This window comes from Lonchura striata, chromosome 7 (genome assembly GCF_050655825.1).
Source record: "Lonchura striata isolate lonStrDom1 chromosome 7, ASM5065582v1, whole genome shotgun sequence".
Lineage (NCBI taxonomy): Eukaryota > Metazoa > Chordata > Aves > Passeriformes > Estrildidae > Lonchura > Lonchura striata.
The window spans coordinates 17,335,308-17,356,516 of record NC_140709.1 but is presented as its reverse complement, the minus strand read 5'-3'; the positions used below and the strand labels follow the sequence as shown (position 1 = coordinate 17,356,516).

Below are 21,209 nucleotides of genomic sequence, written 5' to 3'. Positions count from 1 at the left end.
TTTGCAGTTAGTATGATGATGATTATAAAGCAGTTATATTTTAACACTAATTATAAATTAGATCCTTAAGCATATTAATGAGAAATAGCATGAGGTTATTATTCTTTTGTCTTGGGCTGGGGAGAGGAAAAAAAGCTTGTGGATTAGTTGTTTTTGATGTAGCGGCAGCTGAGGAAAATATTTTCTAGTTAGGATCTGATAAGGTTTAGCATTTTCTTCAAAGTAGTAGAAATAGTAAGAAAAAGCAAAGACCATTAACCCCAGTCAGCATAGTGTGTTGTTTGATGAATTCTAAATGCCCTCAAAATTAATAAGCCTAATGAGAAGGTCATTTTTCTCATCTATTACCTGTCATGTGTTAGAACTTGGATAATGCTTTCAGCTTGTAACTGGTAACAGGATCAATAGAGAAGGACAAACCCAGAATAGTTCAGAGTTAATGTTTTTACCCAAAAAAAAAAAAAAAAAAAAAAAAAAAGAAAAGGAGTAACACTCCTTAAATTATATTGAAGTATAATTAAAATCACAGTAAGGGGAAAATCAGGAATTAGATGTATGAATCCAAAATCACAGGTTCACTGAATTCCAAATATTATGTTTATGAAAGAGATTTACTTGATAGATAATTGTAGTTAATAAATGTGGAAAAACGTATTTTCAAAGCATGTATTGAGCTTTATGGGTGGTATTGGTGTTACTGAACATAAAATTAACAAGAGTATCACAACAAAAATCTCTAGGAAGAATTTATTAAAAGTGCCTAGTTCAGGCCATCTGTTACAAACCAGCTGAAACACAGAAGAGTGAGGGAAACTAAGTGTCTGTGAATAACATGGATCAGATCCAAAGAGGTTTGAAATATACCCAAAAAATATTATTAAAACCAGACAAGGTTAGATGTTGGCACAAAAAAAAAAATTGGCATATTTTATTTCATACTTAAAGAAGCAAAGGGAGAGAGAGAGAGACAGTGAGACAAAGACAGAAAAACAGGAAGACAGAAAGAGTTGTGCATAGGGGGTGGGGGCATGGGGAGAGAGTGACACAGGTTAGGTGGAAACATATTGGCCTTCCCAAGGTCCCAACTACATCTCCTTGTCCCCGACCATCTGGTCTTCTTGGTGGTGAGAGTCCCCCTCCCCGTGGCCCCCCCCCCCCCCACCGCTGCACCAAAAAGTACAGAATGCAATAGATTGATGCATGTTTGGGCCAGGTGGGAATGCCCAGGTGCCTCCCCTAAGGGGCCAGTTTGACACTGTCCCTTGCAACATTGTAGATTTGCTGCATCGTTGCAGCGCTCTGGTGCAGGGTCTGGGGACCCCTTTGGGGGAGGCCTCTGATGGGCCATGACAGCCTTCTGGTGTCCTTCATGAGGATGCACCTTTTCCCGGGGTGAAGCGGCCCCACAGCTGAGCTCTGCACAGCGGAGGATGGGCGTTCACTGCCTCTGACTAGAGGCTTTTTCAGCACACACCCAAAGCCTCTCACCCTCATCCTTTGGTTCGAGGGTCTGTTCGAGCCTGGCAGCTGATAGCCGTGAGGCTGTGGTCTCCACCCTGAAGGTCCTAAGCTTGATCCAGCTGTGAATGTATTCTTCCAGCCCAGGCCTGAGTCACTGTCTTCATCAAGGAGTAGTTCCAGGCCTCAGTCAGAAGGCCTATTCAGGGCATGGTGGTCTTTGCAGCTTTTCTAGTACAGTTTTGCTACAATAGACAAAAGTCCTTCATAAAGATATTTAAGCCATAAATTATAGCATTTAATCTCCAACACCATCTAAAATATAAAAATATGCTATAAACCAAAAATTTATCTGAAATAAAGTACTGAAATTGTATGAATATTTACCTGACATTTGTAGTATGTAGAAAACTGAGTGTTTCTTCTTCTTGATATTTGATTTACCTTGTTTTTCTTTGTCTGTTTTTCTTTGACAATTGAATATATCTTGCATTGTAGCACATGGTGAAGTTGTCCTTAAGATACTTTAGGTTTATTTACAAGCATTAAATTTTCTTTTTTTGTTCAAAGAATTGACAGTTTTACATTAAGGCAGCATCTTTTTAAATATGGAAATTCCAGTAACTACTCAATATCTTGGAAGTTGGCATGAAATGGTATGTTCAGCTTCAGACAGAAAATTGAGTGTACTGCTACTAATAAATGAGAAACATTTACTAAATGGGAAGAAAAGTTCTTCATTTCACAGCTTTGTATTTTTTTTATATTCTAAGTATCCATCTTTGAAAATGTTCTGCTTTCTAAATGAATTCTATTAATTATGAAGAAACCTTGCTTATGAAGCAAAATAACTTCTGAATTATATGGACTCACATTTGTACCAACTTGTTCTGTTCAAGGAAGTTTAGTTTCACTGCATTTGTAGGTGAGTTACAAATGGAAAACTATAACCAAAGGAGAATAACACCTTTTGCTGCATCTTAGTCTCTGATGCTGTTAGTTGCTAGGTTTGGAATTGAGCAAAAAATCAGAGCCTATGACTCAAGGCCATTCTTCAGAACTTGTTAGAGGCCAGCTAATTTATTTTGACAAATTTTGTTAGACTGTAGCCTCCTTACAGGTTTTCAAAAAAAAGCTTGAAAAATAAGTTTTGTCCAGGATAATTATTTGCAGATGTATTGCACTGTCTGTTTTCTCACTTCTTTACACCCACAATATCCAGTAAGGAAAGGAAACTGCAGTTTGCACAATGTGATAAATTAGTCAATATATCTAGAAAACAATGAACGTTAAGGCTTACAGGCTTCTATTCTAGGCATTTTTTCCACTGGATTGAGCTTTCAGTGCCTGCAGTAGCACCAAAAAGATTCCCATATCTCCCTGGTTGTCACAGTTTATCCCCAGCTGACGACTAAGTATCATACAGCAGCTGCTCAGGTCCTTCCTGCACCCTAAGTGGGATGGAGGGGAAAGTCAGGAGTGATACTACTACTGATAGCAATTGTAAACGAAAGGAGGGAGGAAGAGAAAAAGGGCAAGACAGAGACATAGGGAAAGAAGACCCAAGAAAAACAAGTGGTACCGTACAATTGCTGACTGCCTGCTGGTTGATGACAAACCCATTCCCAAGCCCTGAAAAATCCATCTTCCTGTTAATCCCCCTCAGTTTGTAGTCTGTCTGTGATGTTCTATGCTATGGACTATGCATTTGACCCAGTCAGGTCAGCTGTCCTGCCCATGCTTCCTCCCAGCTTTTTGTGCACCTGCTCACTGTGAGTCCCTGGGAAACTGAAAAGTCCATGACTTAGGGTAAATATCACTTAGCAGCCAAGGCATCAGTGTGTTGTCAACATTATTCCCATACTAAATCCAAAACAGAGTAGTGTGTCTGACACTAAGAACAAAAATTAACTCTCTTGTAGCCAGAATCAGGACACTGGTTAAATTCATAAATGAAACTTTTTGTTCTCTCCAAAATACAAGCTTCATTTAGCATAACACATGCAAAGTAGAGCTTCTCAAGGACTTACTTTTGTCTCACTGATTCTGTGCTATTTTTGTTTTGTTATTGTTTCTGTTGGAATACCAGAGTATTTAGTGATGAATCATCATGAAAATCATATCATGTCTTGCCACAATTCCCCAAAACTAAAATAAGTTTTGCATTGTAAAACAATAAAAGTGTCTAATGTAAGATCCAGCTACTGGCTGAGTATAGGCAAGTTTGTCTGCCCACTTCTCCATGGTCACAAATCCGCCCTTTTTCCATGCCTAATCAGCATTAATTGAATGGGTGGCTCTAGAAATCTGGATCATGCTTTTATGGGTTGGTTTTGCTAATGAAATGTAATTTGTATCATCAGATTATCTGTATCAATATATGCAATCTGTTCCATCTACCCTTGCCAAATGGCTTTTTGGTTAAAATATTGATGGCAAAATTTGATAGAAGTTTGGGTAATGCACGTAGCTTTCCTAAAAGTGGTGCTGAGAGCAGTACTTGGGCAACCTGGGCAGAATGCTAAGACTAAATATCTCCTGTAAGTGAACAAAGGTGGGATGTGCTCATTAGACACAAACAAGGAGAGCCACAGGGAAGATGGTAATTTTTAAAGTAAGCTTTTCTCTCTACCAGAGCAGTTTCAATTGCAGTTCATACATTTTTAAACACTATGGGGTCCAATTACAAGATGCAGATTTTCTAGAAATGAAAGTTTGCTTTTTTTGCATATTATGGAAAAAAAAATTGACTATGAAACTGAAAGTTAAATACAAAGATATGCATAATGATCTTTTCTTCCTTTCTCCTGTACTCCTGACACTTATGTCAGTAAGTATTGTAATCATAGAACCAAACTGTAAATGTAGTTACTTCATTATCACTCCATGCACTTCAGAGATTCTTATAGCTTTTATGCTTTTCTTTATCCAAGTAAAGTATTTGACAACCAGCAATCCAGTCAAAATGTATAATAATAACAAATACTTTTTTCATAAATATTGTAAGAAGGATAACATCAACAAGCACAAAATCTGCTTTTTTTATTGTCACACTATGAACAGATGATAGAAAATACATTTTTGATTTAAGCCCATATAAGAAATTTGACTCTTGATATGTTTTTTTTCAGATATATAAATGCTTGTTAGCAGCTTAGTGTTGCCAGAAGAGCAATGAATAACTCAGAAACTCACTAGAATGTTGAAGTATAGCATTTGCTGTCTTCTGAAATAATATCTCATAGTGAATTTTTAATAAGAGGGTTACACACCTTTTAATACATATTCTGTCATTAGCTTTTGGTAAATATCTTCTTTAATAATCTGTATATCTCTAATTTAAGTTTTAAAGATCAGGAAAGTGCTCTTAGTAAATCTATGTGCTTCTAAGTGCTGCTCTGACAATGCATTACCCACCACTGTCAAAGTAATTATATACTGACTGGCAGGAAGAGGCTCCTGAGGTTTAAGATTATATACCGTTTCTTTAATATTTTCATGGAAAATGAACTATAAAAATACCTCCTCTCTTTTAATATTTAGTGTAATAAAATAATCGGTTAGAGATATTACCTGCATTCAATTTTGGTGAAAGAGTTTTGTTTGATGGTAATATCTGATAAATATTATTTTCCTAAAACCTAAACAATTTTACTTAATAAACAAGAGAAAAACAGTTTTGTGTTTTGATCACGGGACATGCATAACTTTCTTCAATCATTTGAAGATTTTGGGTTGCTATGTATGTAAATATGTTTAGCTGAATAAGATATATAATTATTATTCATGAAAGTTTAGAACTTCATGGCCTCAGCAAGTCACTTAGCACTCCAAGGAAGTCCCATTACTCTCAAACAATCTTCATGTAGTGACAAATCGATATCTGGAATAAAAAAAAAAATATTAAAATACATTCAGATAAGCCTTGCATTTTCAGGTTCCACCACTACTAGCAGAAGTTCTGTTTCAATATTTACCTAAAATTACACTTGGTGAATATGTAGACATAGTAAAAACAAACAAACAAACAAAAACAAAGAAACAAAAGGAAAACCTTCTGTATAAGACCTCATTACTTTACTACAAACTGTCTCACAGTGTTTTAGCATTCAGCATTATATACAAATAGTCATAGTACATAATTTTAAAGCCTTTAATAAAGACAAAGGAAGTAAGACAAGAAAGCAAGTATTATTGACATTCTCCACCATTAGTATTTCAGGAGATGTTCTTTGGTAGCTGTCTTTTGAAAGACATGTAAAAATATTTTTACACATAAAAAATACCTTGTAAAGCTGATATATGAAAGCCTAATGTAATGCTGTGTTTGCACCAAATCAAGAGCACTTCAGCCTTCTTTCAGAACTGGTGTAATCTTCTTAATTGTTCATGTCTGCATAAGGAAGAAAATCATCAAGACGACTGAAATATGAAAGTCCATTAAAGTCTTTTGGGGAATTAGGTAATGTCTACTATCAGAAAGTCAATGTTAATTTAAATTCAATTTGTTCATTAATACTCATGTAATATTTCTTTTTAGTTGGTTTTAGATTCAGAATTCTCCTTAGGAGGTCCAGTCTGTCTCATGGTAATGATATGAATAGAAAGGAAAAGTAAAGAGATGTACTTGCTAGTTATAGCTTGGCAGCTTCAATAGAACTAATACACAGGAGAAAAGAGAGACAGAAGAGGTTACTTCAAGAGAAGAACTTTCTGTTAAAATAATTTTAAAGCTGAAGCAATACTGCCTCATTTTAAGTGCACTATCATTCAGATTTAAGGTCAGTACAAAAACAATCAATTACAAGAATATGGCCTTTTCTTACAAGTCTGATTCATGTTTCTCATTTCTTCTCCTTTCCAAGTTTTTCCTGTTTCAATACTGTTATTAGCCTGGTTGATGAAGATCTGAAAATTAGTTCTTTAAAAGGGAAGATATTGTATTGTGTATTTGGATTAGATCTAAAGAGACAGATGTACCAAATTCTTTCCTTTTTTTCCACTAGCTACAATAATGTTTACAATACAATTACCCTGGTTCAGTTTCTTCTTTACATTTTCATATCATTTCATATTTTGATATTGAATATTCTTTATACAATGAGTTTCTTAAATCACCATTCATAGTAGATATTCAAGTCTCTCAGCAGATGAAGAGATGATGTGTTTCTAGATTTGCTACATCCTTCCTTGCTTAAGCATGCAGGAGTGATCATTCACTCTGTTCTCAGGGCTGTGTGCCTAGCATTGAACTACTGCTGGAGTGAGTGCAGCAACTCATTGGCAAAATAATATTTTTTCATGTCATATAGTATTTTCTAGAAATAATTGTTTCAACATTGTATTTGAACAGGTACCATCTTCCAGAGTTTTACACCAGATGTTTTATGAATGAGATAAATGTTTATTTTTAAGTTCCCAAAGTAATTCTGGACTATATTTATAGTTTGAACTTTATTAAATGTTTATGAAATTCTTTTAGCATGAGAGGTACTATGCAGTAGCTAACCTTGTTAGCACAAGATTTACTTTAATTCATCTGTTGCAAAAGCAGCAGTGACAAAACAGTATTTAATACTGAATATAACGGCAGCATTTAAATATACATGCACGTCATATGGGGTACACTTAGGTCATGAGACATAGCAAATTTATTAATGTTTGCAACCATCAAACTTCCACATCTACTTTTCACACAGATATCTGTATCCATCCACCTCAAAACTGTTCAGTTTTGCTCAAGCCCTTATATGTATTTTGATATTTTGTCACCTGTAAACATTGCTCTTCATTCAAATTTTCTGGATGTGCAGAAGTCTCTGACTTCTGTCTGAGAGGAAAAGTGTTACCTAGATTGTGAATATGTTACATATTCTTTCTGTGAGTGTACATGAGTCACCTATCTGCTGTTTGTTTGGAAATATATGGAATTAAAAATATGATGACTTCTTAGCAGAGGTGAAAAATGTCCAATATTTTCCGAATAACTTGAATTTTGCATTTGGTTCATGCAATTGCAATATATTCATGGGATAAGTTCAGTGTTTCTTGAAAGCTTTGGGAATGGTTCCAGGTTCTTTTCCATGTTCATGTGCTTTACATAGCTCTATGGTCACTTAAAGAGCTTGGGTGCAACATATAGCAACCCTGTCCTATCCTCACTTTCATCAAGTTGTAGAATAACCAGGAAACCATACTGTTAATCCATGCAATGGTTCAACAGAAATATTTATTTAACAATTCATGGTGGCATTAATAATTTATTATTTCTGCTATGATTTATTCATATGCTATCATGCTTCTTTGTTTCTAGGTCTTTGGTTTTTACTGCATGTTCATTTACATTCTTTAACAAATTTAGAATGAAAATGCTTTAGAACAAAATTTATGGATCTACATGTGATAACAGTATGGGTCTCTCAGAGTGTCTTGAAACTGCAGTTTGAATAGTAGAATCATAGAGTGATAGAATGGTGTAGGTTGGAAGAGACCTTAAAGATTATCTCAATCTCCCTGCCATGAGCAGGACTACCTTCAACTACTCCAGGTTGCTCAGGCCCCATCCAGCCTGGCCTTGAATAAACACAGGGATGAGACAAACACAACTTCTCTGAGCAGCCTGTTCCAGTGACTCACCACCCTCACAGTAAAGAATACTTCCTAACATCTAATCTAAACCTGTTTTCTGTCACTTTAAAACTATTGTCTCCCTTGTCCTCTTGTAAAAAGATTCTCTCTGACTTCCTTGTAGGCCCTCTTTAGATACAGGAAGGTGCTATAAGTTCTCTTACAACCTTTTCTTCTCCAGGCTGAGCTGTCTTCATAAGAGAGGTTCTCCAGCCCCCTCATCTTTGGCATCCTCTGGACTTGGTCCAACAGGACCTTGACCACCTCGTGCAGGGGTCCCCACAGCTGGATGCAACAATCTAGGTGGGGTCTCATGAGAGTGGAGTAGAGGGGGAAAATCACTTCTCTTGACCTGCTAGTCGCATTTCTTTTGGTGCAGGAGAAGAGGATAAATATTTGTGTGAATTAATTTTAAAAACTAAAAAGAAACAACTAAATTTAGAGGAGAATTATGGGAGCTCATTGCTGGCGCAAAGGAGCTTTTATGAAAGTTTTCTGCTCATCATCCTTTAGGATACTTCCAGTTGTAAATATTCTCTTTACTCCACTGAAATTAGAGAGATTAAACAACAGCTTGCCTAAGATCACTGAGAAACTCAGTAACAAACACCAGAGTAAAATTCCCAGGTCATCCAACACCTTGTATAACATTTTGCCTACATATTCTATTTTATAAATGAACCTGTACAGGGAAGAAGGGTCAAATAGTGTTTCGGCATGTGATGCTCCAAAGCTTATAGCAAGAGTCCCCTACACATTTTAATTATCACCTAATATTGCTTGTAAAGCATGCCAGTTATAAATACATTCCTGCTTTCTCCAGGAAAGCCAGAGGAGGTGGCATTTAATCAAGTTTGAATGCTCCTAATTTTTCTTAAGAGAAACCAATTGCAGCTGGTAGGACTTTTTCTGCTTATCATTATAATCTTCTTTTTAGTAAGATTCAAGGAAGCTTGGCTTTTTCATCATATCTTTTTCATCACCAAGGTTTAAAGATGGTTTAACAGTGTAATACTTCAGTCTTGTCCTAATCACATTTTGTACTCTTTTAAAAAAAGTTTCATTACCTAAGCTACCTCTTTTACAATCCAAAGTATGAGCTTTACTATCCAGAAGAGATAATACATTTTCTTTTTACTAACAGTGAATTTGATGATATCTGTTTTAAGTAAGTGAAATAATTAAGGTCTTCTGAATGAATTTCTAAGTAGACTGAAGTCTTCCATCTAGCCAAGATGGCCAAAATTGGCCATCAGTACCAAAACTTTGCAAGCATGTTATGTTACACAATAAGAAAAAGAAGAAATCCATTTCATATTCAATGAGTTTTTATTGAAACTGCCAACATAACACTATACAATGTTTTGTCTTTTTTGTGTGTGTGCAACTGTGATTTTTTAATTTGAGAAGTGAAGCCACATTTTTCTCAAGATACAAAAAGCAAAGTAATTATATGAGTGCTTGTTTTCACTTCTCATAGCATGGGAGTATGCAATGCAGAAATGTAAAGTTCTATATAACGTTATGACTATGAAACTCACAGCTATAAGTTCAGCCTCTCCTGTGTTATTTGTCTAAGAAACTATTGCCAAAAAAAGTTGGATGCATTTCTGGTATGATCACTTTTATACTCCTATTCCCTCATTTAGTCCAATTGTTTGGATTTTTAAACTCCAGTTTTGCCTAACTGAGTTTAAACCAATTTAGGAATAAATGTAACTAAAATTAGATTTGGAGTCAGATTTCAGGGGAATTAGTCTAATTTACATTATGCTTTGCTCTCAAATGAAGCAGAGTGTCCAGAATTTTCAAGCAACAGAAAGAAATATGTGAAGTAAGCTTTATTGTCTTTGTTGCCTAATCCATTTTCTTCATTGTCTGAAAATCCAGCAGAACAGTGCTATAAATTTTATAAATAGCAGTTCATGTGTCACATATACTCACTGTTCTCAAATACTAAGAAAACCTTCTTGTCAACTCATCAGGTGTGAGACTAAAAATATTAAGACTGCTTAAGAGACTAAGCAATGCCTCAACTTGCTGTCAGCTAATGTGTTTAGTGCATAAAAAAATAGCCAGCACCATTAGTTAAATGCAACTCTTAGTTAGAATACAAAAAATTTATGAACAGCCTCTACCTCAGCACAGTGCTCAGCAGAGTGCTTGGTGGCTGCTTGAGGCTACCACATATTCTTTTGGATGACTTAATCATTTCTTTCTTCAAGTTCAAAGAAGAGTGGTTATTAACCCTCATGTTCTCACAACCTTTTCAGAGTAGAATTTGGCTGAATAAGATTAGTGTCACTTATATTACTAAGGATCTAAGATTTACACAACTATTTCTGTTGGAAATTTAAACAGAAAAGAGTGTGCTGACCCTTAGAATTTTCTATTATGTTTGAGGAGCATTGATTCCCTCAGTCTTGAACAAGCTGAAATCTCAAGTCCCAGAATACTAACTGTAAAAAGAAAGCAAATAAAAGCAGACAATAGCACTGATAAGGTATATCCCCTTCCAGTCATAATTTCATTTGAGTAGAATTATTCACTTTAATAGCTTTTGAAATAACTTATTTTTTAAACAGAATTTTTTTTAAATAGCAGGAGACTAAGAAATAAGCAGAAGTAACTGGTGGAAAAAGGGTGTAAGGTTTCATGAGCATGAATATTGCCCAACTGATTAATAACTGAAGGTTGCCACCATCTGATGTTTGTTCACTGGTCTGTGTAAAATGAAATGGTGTTCTGAGTCCCATAGGATTTAGAAATCATTTGCAGCACAGAAGGCAATAATTAGCATCATTGCTGACAATCCCAAACACTGAATAAAGACAAAATATAATTTACCTTTTTATCCGTAAAGGTTTTGTTCCTTCATGTCAGAATCCAGTCAGACTGAAAGAGCAGCCAAAGGAAATTTGTTTTATCTGATGCTCACACAATGCTTGCTCTTTGCAACAAAGCAAACGTTTCAGCTTCCAGAGGCAGCAAATTAAGAAGTGCTTACAAATATAATCCTTCCAAATAAAATAGAAATCCAACTTAGAAACACCAGCAGATAGCAAATCCATAATTTTAAAGGGATAATAAGCTTTAGGCATTGACAAAAGTAGAAGTGGAGCAATAGGCAATACTCCTGTGGCATCCTTTGTCATACCTTTGGCTGAACTAGACCTAGCCTGTGTAATTTGTCTGTGCATGAAGATTTTTACCACCACAGAATTAAGAGTGTAGATATATGTCAAGGATGATAACAGATCTTTCTCTGATTTTTTTTTTTTTTTTTTTTTCTTGCGTACACTTTCTAATGAGAGTAAACTCTTTTGTAGGGAATGTGAGCCAATGATAATAGGTTTGCTTTGGGATAAAAACACTACATCACTGCAAGAGAAGTAATTCACTGGCCCTGAGTAGGCTAGCAAGATTATCATGTGGTGGATAAATTAATTTCATGGCATGCTTAATAATGCAGATTTTATGGATATAAGATATGCTTTTAATGTTTGCTACAGGGGACAAGAATCAACCTACTGTGCAAAATTGTCAATGAGTTTATTGGACTTGGCAGACACCACAAATTTCACAGAAATCTAGTTTGTCAAAACACTAAGTAATTGAAGCTCAATCCTCAAAACTACAATGAAGTACTTTTTGTCCTGTATTTGCTATGTTTACTGGAAGTTGGAGTAGATACACTGTCTGATTATTGATGTGGTATATTTCTTATTCTAGGTTCTATCCTTAGGGGCTGATGTTCTACCAGAATATAAACTGCAGACACCTCGCATCAACAAGTTTACTATATTGCACTACAGTCCTTTCAAAGCTGTCTGGGACTGGCTCATTTTGTTGCTGGTCATATACACGGCCATATTCACCCCTTACTCTGCTGCCTTCCTTCTGAATGACAGTGAGGATCGGAAGAGAAGAGAGTGTGGATATTCCTGTAGCCCGCTGAATGTTGTAGATTTAATTGTGGATATTATGTTTATCATTGACATTCTAATAAACTTCAGAACAACATATGTAAACCAGAATGAAGAAGTGGTAAGTGATCCAGCAAAAATAGCAATTCACTACTTCAAAGGCTGGTTCCTAATTGACATGGTTGCTGCAATACCTTTTGACCTGCTGATTTTTGGCTCTGGCTCTGAAGAGGTAAGCTTAAATAAATAAAAACCTTAAATCTAATTATTACTTCACGATGATATTCTGTGTATCCTAAAGTATTTTTTGCTTGTCATTTAATAGCTGCTTAATATTTCTATTTCATCTTTGAAAGTTAAACTTAAATTAAATCTTCCTTTGTAGAATGTACAGTATTAGCTTTCATCGACAAGAGAAAATATTGAATGATTCAGCTAGTATTTTTAAGTTATACCATATTTAATACTGTCTTTATAAATAATAAATATATTGTGTATGAAGGATTTGGTAAAATGATTTTATATAAGAACTGCTGCTTTGATTTGTTGCTTACTTTTTAAAAACTGCCCATGATGCATATAAGTGCTGTGTTGGTATTGCATCATTAAAATAATTTTTCTTTGTTCAGAATGTTTATATCAACATTTACTTAGCAGAAAAACAAATTATTTGTAGCATAGACTATACTAGTTTATCAAAGAGATTTGTCCATTTTATCAAGAATAGGGACTATCAAAAGAAGAAAAAAAAATAGATTACCTTGACAGGCATGATCTATCTACACAACAAAGTGAAAAACTGTTCAATATATGCATCCAAAACAGGCCCAAAAATATATAAAATATATGCTATATTCTGTATTCCTGACCCAGTTCTTCCAAGCAATTTTATTTAATTTAAAAAGGGATAAAATCATAATTTTTTTTTCTGAAAAATAGAGAATTGGGATTGACTTTCCTGTGGTGCATAGAATGCAGATTTTTTTTTAAAGCAGCAGACCAAGCAAAATGTAAATAAGGAGTCCAGAGAAACATGAAATAAAACAATGCACTAAAAATGAATGTTATTAAATAAAGCAATAAGAAGAGAGAGAGTAATATATAGGATAGAAGATAATTTTTTATTCAGAAGGTGACTAAAAAGCCCAGAAATTTAAGAGGAAATTTTGTATTTTGCAAATCATTATCTGTGGCAGGTGTCCATCTTTCTGCAGATAACTTTCTCTGTGGTTTTGAAAGCACAGATACATGAAAGTCCAACATTTTCATAGTGGTATTACTTCTAACTCAGACTACAACGTTCCCCTCCAGATGTGGTCTGCATCCCTTTCTGATCGCTGATCACTTGTCATTGACAAAAATTATTTTCAGTGATTATGAATGTGAAACATAAAGGATTACAACAGGGATCCATTCCAAAGTTAATTGAAGGAGTGGCACTGAACATCATTCTTCCACACCTACCCTGTTACAAATGATTTAAGAGTAAAGCACCAGGTGTTAAAGTCATGCTAAAGGGATAACTTTAACATAAGGTAACATTACAGATTACACTAACAAACAAGTGCATTCTTGCAGATGAGTAGACAAATATAAAAATGTGGAAGTTGAAACAGAAACTATTGGACCATGTAATGACTTTTTCACTATTGCAGATATAAGTAAATTGATTCTTTATTCTTTCAAAATCTAGTAATTGACCAATTTCTCTACATGGAGAAGCTGGTTTGTTTGTCTAAGCAGTAACAATGCTATATAGATTATGTTCCATTCACTGTGCCATCACAGTTTCTCTCTCTCATTCATGGTATTGAATGTCAATCATTTTTCTAAGCTGTTACTCACTGCAGTTTTCCTTCCTACATTGCTAACTCTAATATTTCACCAATGATCCCTTTTTCATTGTTTAGCAAGAAGAGGTAAATGTAAAACTGACAGAATGAAGCATTTTTCATTTAATAGAATTTTTTCAGTCATGAAAGCTATCTTTTTTGTGAAATAGCTCTTTTTTGTTATCTAGAGATTCTTCAGAGAAGATCCCCAGTGAAAAATTGTACTGAATAGTATTTTTATTAAACAATATAAGCTCTAAAGAGAGCTCCATGTGTGCTCATGCAGCTTTAAAACACCTTGATATCAAACAGAGTTTTGAAAGGGCAGGAGATAATAATCCAAATACCACATATAGCACTATCCAAATGCTTCTATTTGAGCCATACTTTTTTCAACCATAAGAAAGCAACAGAGTTAGACCGTTAACTTTCCAATTTCTAAAGTAGGGAAATAATATAATTTTAATTTTTTTTCTGTTTAATGAGACTCAAAATGATGATTTGTAGTAAATAATTATCTCCTTTTATGTGTGTGTGTGTAAGTTGGGTGGTTTCCATGATTCTTGGGAAGATAAAAATAATGAGTAGATGGAGAGGAAAGAAGAGAAAAGAAAAAAATATGATGTGATTATCCACCTACTCTTGAACTTGTAGTCCAGCAGATAGGTATGATGAAAACAGAGAAGCAAGCAATGCAGAAAAGAGAGTAGCATCTATCAGATTGCTATTTGCAGATATTAATGGTTGGCACCAGATGGGGTAACGTAACTGATAGAGTAGGACCCCTGCCTCCTTGGGTGTAGTGCTGATCGAAGTATTCCAGCACACCAACAAAATTACATTACATAAGACGTAGTTCTAAACCCAAGAACTTCTATCCCTGGCCAAGTGACACATGGGAGGTGTACCATTACTTTGTGAAGGCTACATCTATGCTGAGAAGTGGGCACCATGTAAGGCACATCAAAACTTGTGGACCATTCTCGTCACCTCTACCGCCAGCTCTGCTTTAGTGTTAAAGCTCCTTCACTGTGTTAAAGAAAATTAAAACTCAGGATGAGTTTTTTGATACTTTAAGCATATCTAGTCTCATTCATGATGATTTTACCCTTGAAGAGATTAAATTTTCTTCTGTTATATGCCTTCCACATACTCCAGAGCTCAAACTGATGTATTTAAGTATAGGATTGACACAGAATATGAATAATATTAGCAAGTTGCATCTAAAGAATGTGGTGGAACAGTGATGACTGTATATTAACAATCTACCATCTGATCTATTTAAGGGGAAGAGTTATGAATATGTCGTCTCTTGCATGATGTAGAGATATGACTACATCTGTGATAGAACATTTTAAACATCTCACTAAAAACAAATCTTAGCTTTTCTTAAGGGATCATAAATGTATAAGCCTGATCTACCTACAAAGAAAAAGTAACCTAATCACAATATCTGCATATTTCTGAATCTCAGCCTAGGCATAGACTAGGGTTTTGAAGGGTGTGGTCTTTCATTTTGAAGGGTGTGGTCTTTCAGACTATTGAGGTCACTAACCTTCTTTATGTGGTAATGAGAAATTCACCCTGAAGTTATTATTTGAGGTGTTAAACTGAACTAAGGAGTGTTACCATACACTACCCTCTTGCTCATTTACTCAGAAAATATGAATGATTTATTGAATTGTCCACTGAGAATTGCAGCCAAGAAAGACTTGTTTTGTTCCAAGAGTTTTGGGGCTTTACTCAGAAACTTGGTAAACATGAGGTTTTAATGAAACATAAAATCTAGTCTAGTACTTTTTGAAGAAAAAAGCTTTAATGTGATGCATACTACTGTCAGAGTGGTTTGTGGGGCTTGGAAAACTTTTCCTATTAAGTGTCATGTAATATATATGCATGTTAAAAAAAAAAAAAAAGAAAAACAACCAAAAAAAACCAAACCAAACAAACAACAAAACCATTAAAGATGTATGCACTCTTGGCATTTACTGAATACTTTAATATATGTTCAGACTTAATTCAAGGAAAAAAGGTATCTTAGGTATTTTTAATCCATTTGTTCCTCTTAATAATGCTGTCTATTTCTTCTACAAGGAATTAGCAAGTATAAAAATTATTTACTAATTGAAACTTTAAACTTATATTAATCACCTCTAGGTCCCTTTAAAAAGGTCAAAGCCTCAAAGAGGCTGCAATGGATAATAACACATGTCTGCACTAAAAATTTTGAAATACATTCCTGCTTTAAACTTCTCCAGTTTATTTTTCTAATGGTGTAGTACTTTTATTACTGACTTTTGACACCACACTTACAAGATGCAAAAAGATTCATCTGGATTTTTCCATGATGTTCTGTTCACAGCGCTTTATCTTCTTTCACCTGTATGAATGCTTTTACCATTACAAACAGGAGGAATCTTGTAGATATACTCTTTGAAACACTTCTGCCCTATTACTTCTCTTTTCTATAATATGTGTGTCAGAGCATCGTAAGCAGTTTCTAAGTCAGGATCAAATACAGTCATACAACTTTCCTCAAGTATACTTATTATGTGTGGACAGCCATATAATTATGAGTAGTTCAAATAATTTACACACTTTATCATGTTAAAAAATCATTAAGCTATTGGATCATAATGGATTTAAATCCATTATGGTCAACTAAAGAGTACAGATCAAGTAAAATATTCAACATGAAAGGGTATTTAGTACATAATGACAATTTCAATATATCTTGATTTTAAATGTAGATTTTTTTTTCTTCCCTAATTTTATAATTAAATTGATAGCTTAAAGAAAATAAGATTAAATTTACATTGAAATGGGTTCTTCTACTTTTTGTGTTGATTCCCCAGAAAAATTGAATTTGTAGTGGTTTATTCATGCTTACTATTCATGAGAGTACATTTGCCTACAGAGAAAATTAATTTCTATCTTATTTTTACAGACAACTACATTAATAGGCCTTCTGAAGACAGCTAGACTGCTGCGTTTGGTGAGGGTAGCACGGAAACTGGACAGATACTCCGAATATGGTGCTGCAGTTCTGATGCTCCTCATGTGCATATTTGCACTAATTGCACACTGGCTTGCTTGCATTTGGTATGCCATTGGAAATGTAGAAAGACCTTACTTGGCTCACAAGATTGGTTGGTTGGATTCTTTAGGAGAACAACTAGGAAAGCATTACAATAAGAGTGATGCAAGCTCTGGACCATCTATCAAGGACAAATATGTTACAGCACTTTATTTTACCTTCAGCAGTCTGACAAGTGTAGGATTTGGAAATGTGTCTCCAAACACCAACTCAGAGAAAATCTTTTCCATCTGTGTCATGTTGATTGGATGTAAGTAATTTTATCATGGATTTTGATATTTTTTTCCTCTCTATGTTTGAGCAAATGGCTTAATATTCTAAACTAATAAGATTATAAGCATGCAGCCGGAAGGGCAACTTCCTAGGGAAAGGAATGTTGTATGCAAAAATTTGTTGTGACTCATTCAGTGTCAGGAAGTAATCAAGTTGCTTGACTACTCAAAATCTGTTACCCAAACTGTCAGAATATCTGTGTTGTGTATCAGTGTCTGTAGGCAAATCCTGTATAAGGTAAGAAAGTGAGTTTGGAGTGGATTTAGGAAATTATATCCCATCAGATTTGGCTAATCATTATTATATTTTATTTTTCTATTTTAAATTGAACCTATAAATATATGCATACCTTTTTAATTCTTCCCTTTGTTCTTAACTTTTGCTTAGCCGTATTCATCTGCAAAGCCCAATGACATGACTTAAGTAAGTTTTGTTTGTCTTTAATCCAGCATTAATGTACGCTAGCATTTTTGGAAACGTATCCGCAATAATCCAAAGACTCTACTCGGGAACTGCACGGTACCACATGCAGATGCTGCGAGTGAAGGAGTTCATACGCTTTCATCAGATCCCGAACCCTCTGCGGCAGCGACTGGAGGAGTACTTCCAGCATGCGTGGACATACACCAATGGCATTGACATGAATATGGTATGTTCTGTTTTTCAGGCAGACATGCAGAGCAATAGATAAATGCATGAGAAATTAGAAAGAGACTTTAAGTCTTTAGCATTTATAAGCTGTAAAAGTACAAGCTTAAGAAGGTGGATATATACCTCGGTTGCTTACAATCAAGCCACTACATGTTTGTCATACAAACATTTCAATGCCTAGGTTACTGCCAGGTGTATCAGCAATTTATATCCTCACTGTGTATAGGAAAGCTTGGGAACTGTAGGTGACTTCTGTAAGCTTAAACAGAGTAAAAAAAATATATAGGTTTCTTATTTCAGACATAGGTGTTCTAGATCTTTGTTTGTTCTTCGCCCTGATTGTCCACTTCCAGTATCAAACAAGAGTAGCTGTATTGATATCTACAGAGCTACTGTTTTATAAAACCTGTGCTGGTCAATTCTTTTTCCAAATCCTTCCATGTAATCTAGAACAGATGTATTGGGAATGGGTTGAGGAGAGGAGCAGGCAGGTTTAGCTGCTCTTTTCAAAGGGAAATATTTGTATCACATGATAGTCTAAAAAGTAATTCACTTGTATTCACAACCATGTAATTCTGCACTGAAAATCTAGGCAGTACTACTAACCATTTAGTCATCTACAGAAACTTTTCTGGAACTGACAAGGAGTAGCACTCATTTTTTCTGGTTTTGATAAAAAATCCCCTGTAATCTCTCCTTCTATAAATACATGGCTAGCTAAAAAAGAATAACAAACTGCTAGTGAACAAAAGTAAGCATCTATACCTCTGTCTTATTTTCTGGAGATAGAAATATTTTTTCAGAAAAGTCAACATCCGTTTGAAGACCCTGATGGCATTGTACATCTGAAGGACCTGTGAATCTGTGTCTCTGTAGGGATGCTTTCCAGATGTATTCAGAGCTGCAGATTAGAAACTGCAGAACTCTCCAGAAAGCTGTCAAGAACAAGAAAATCACTGTGCACTTTTGTAACAATTTAGCAAGAAATCAATTTGCAAAATTTTGACATACATTCAAACAGCTTTCATGTGATATCTATACATACATTTCTGAATGACTGTCAGAGTACAACATTTTTATGCAGCAAACAGAAAAATGGTCTTGATTAAAATCTTTTATAACGGTGAATCACTGACAGTTTGACTTTATGATTACCATTAAGTAAAGCAGATCTTAAAAATACAATAGAAAACTAATATATTTGGCTTCACCTGCTACTTCCATGTGTTCCCTCCGGAGGGATAATATGTCCAGAGCAGGGCAAGGACAACTGTATAAACCTCTGCTGGGGATTACTGCAGTGGAAGGCAGCATCAGTTGCTTCATCCTGTGTGGCACTGAATAGCCCTAATTCCTTCTGATGGCAATGGAATTGTGGGGTGCTCAGCACCTTGCAGGATCAGGCCATTAAACTGCAGGTGTGTACAACCTAAGCCTAAAGCAGCTCACTGAATTATTTCTGAAGATATTATCAAGTCATATATGCCTTAACTAATTCATTACCACTAATGGGTGTGGTTCACATGAAATAGTAACTATAACTGAATGTTGTCACATGAAAAGTTGCATAATTTGGAAACTGGTGTATGGGAATTAGCCTTGGATTTTTCATGAATGTGAAATAACAATTACATGGATTAAATAGCCCATATTCTGCAATATGATTGTGAGGCAGTATGGAGGATTTGTTTTTAATAAAGTGTGGAAAAACCCTCAAGTTTAGTATCTTGTTTCATTGTATTTTATTCCTTATTCTGTTCACAGTTCTATCCCTCAAGTTTTATGTCACCTTATTTCCTTTAAGAGTTTGAATGTATTACACTTAGTACAAGGATAATATAAGAATTGTGTGATTTACATTGTACTTATGAAAGATTTATCTCTTTCCTGTCTGCTTCACACCTAAATACATGGAATAACACCACCCACTGGTAAGAGCAGGAGGTATTTATATCAAATTTAATTCCAGTATAAAGTGTGAAGAATATCCATGTTATCTGTTGGGTTTAGAGCTTGTTCAATGCTTTCTAATTTTAATTGTAAATTTTTGCATGATGAAGGGGTAGATAGCAAAGGGAAATAATCCAAGCAGAATCAGATGTGGGGCAAAACGGTTACTAAAAATCAGACATTAAAAAATGCTAATCTAACCATGTTTATTAATCACTGTTTTACCCCACAACTCAAGTCATGCTTCTCTACCCAAAAAAGGTCATGTGCATAATGGTTTGCATTAGATAGTTGCTCTGTAGGAATGTCACTGACAAGTTGTCATGCTGCTGATCATTCTGCATTTTCTTTTGTGTGAATGCTCTTGGTTTACACCATATATGCATGTTAACACACGCACCAATTAAGTTTTCTTGGCTATTAGCCATGTGCATATGAGTTGGACTTGCATGTGTTTTTTTACTTAATTTTGCATGAAATATTTGCATTTACAGAACAAAGGACTAATATTGTCCTCAAACAAATGTGTTTGACTCCTACCCATGTCTACTTGGATTTTTTTGTGAATTCTGAAGGCAGAATTTCATCCAATATCTCTTTTTTTTTTTCATTTCATGACTGAAAGCTGAAAAAAAAATCAAAAATGTAGTTCCCTTTCTCCTTTGAAATATGAAGTGCATAATAATTTACATTATATATATATATATATATATATATATATATATATATATATATGTACATGCAACATATACACACATATACTTACATATATATATATATAAATAACATGGAGAATATGTTTCAAAAATAATTTACGTTATCTTCGGTAATATATTTAAGAATCCAGGAAAAGTGTAAAATAAAATATAAAAAAATATATAAAATAGAAACCCTCTTAATCTCAGGAGTAATTGTGTACTAAGACTAAACTTGATTTTCTAAACAAAATTCTACACCTTAGAATGTAAACCAGAAGATAATATTGTATGTTTATTTGAAAAGGTTAAACTTAAAATTAGCTTTAAAGACCTGCAAGTGAAATATGCTGAGACCTTGTTTATTTGTTCATTTGCTCCCTTCTGCTCCATTTCTACATATTTTTGATTATATTTCATTACATAATGTATTTTGGTTACAAACTGTTCCACATAATTATGCATGGACTGGATAAACAGGATTTGGGATTTATTTTAATCTGGATAAAAAATCTTGAGTTCATAGAATAAGCATAATTTAAATCATGTCCCTGTGATATACACTGGCAAAGTCAAATTACAAAAAAAAAAAAAGTTTATATTGCATATTGTTTCATTAAAGATGTCACCAGTCCCAAAGATTCCAATTCTTGTAATATTTTCAGTTATCCTGTTCTAGTTTCCCTAAATTCTTCTTGCC

At 34.6% G+C, this 21,209-nt stretch overlaps 1 protein-coding gene across 5 annotated transcripts in view; it reads left to right on the top strand.

Moving 5' to 3' along the window:
• Positions 1-21,209, top strand: part of KCNH7 (potassium voltage-gated channel subfamily H member 7) — a 211,418-nt gene that overhangs the window by 154,022 nt on the left and 36,187 nt on the right. For all 5 annotated transcript variants that reach the window (XM_085584311.1, XM_085584310.1, XM_085584308.1 and 2 more), the window contains 3 exons: positions 11,818-12,243; positions 16,791-17,190; positions 17,663-17,862. In XM_085584311.1, coding sequence (XP_085440437.1) covers positions 11,818-12,243; positions 16,791-17,190; positions 17,663-17,862 — 1,026 coding nt within the window. The remainder of the gene's footprint in view (positions 1-11,817; positions 12,244-16,790; positions 17,191-17,662; positions 17,863-21,209) is intronic.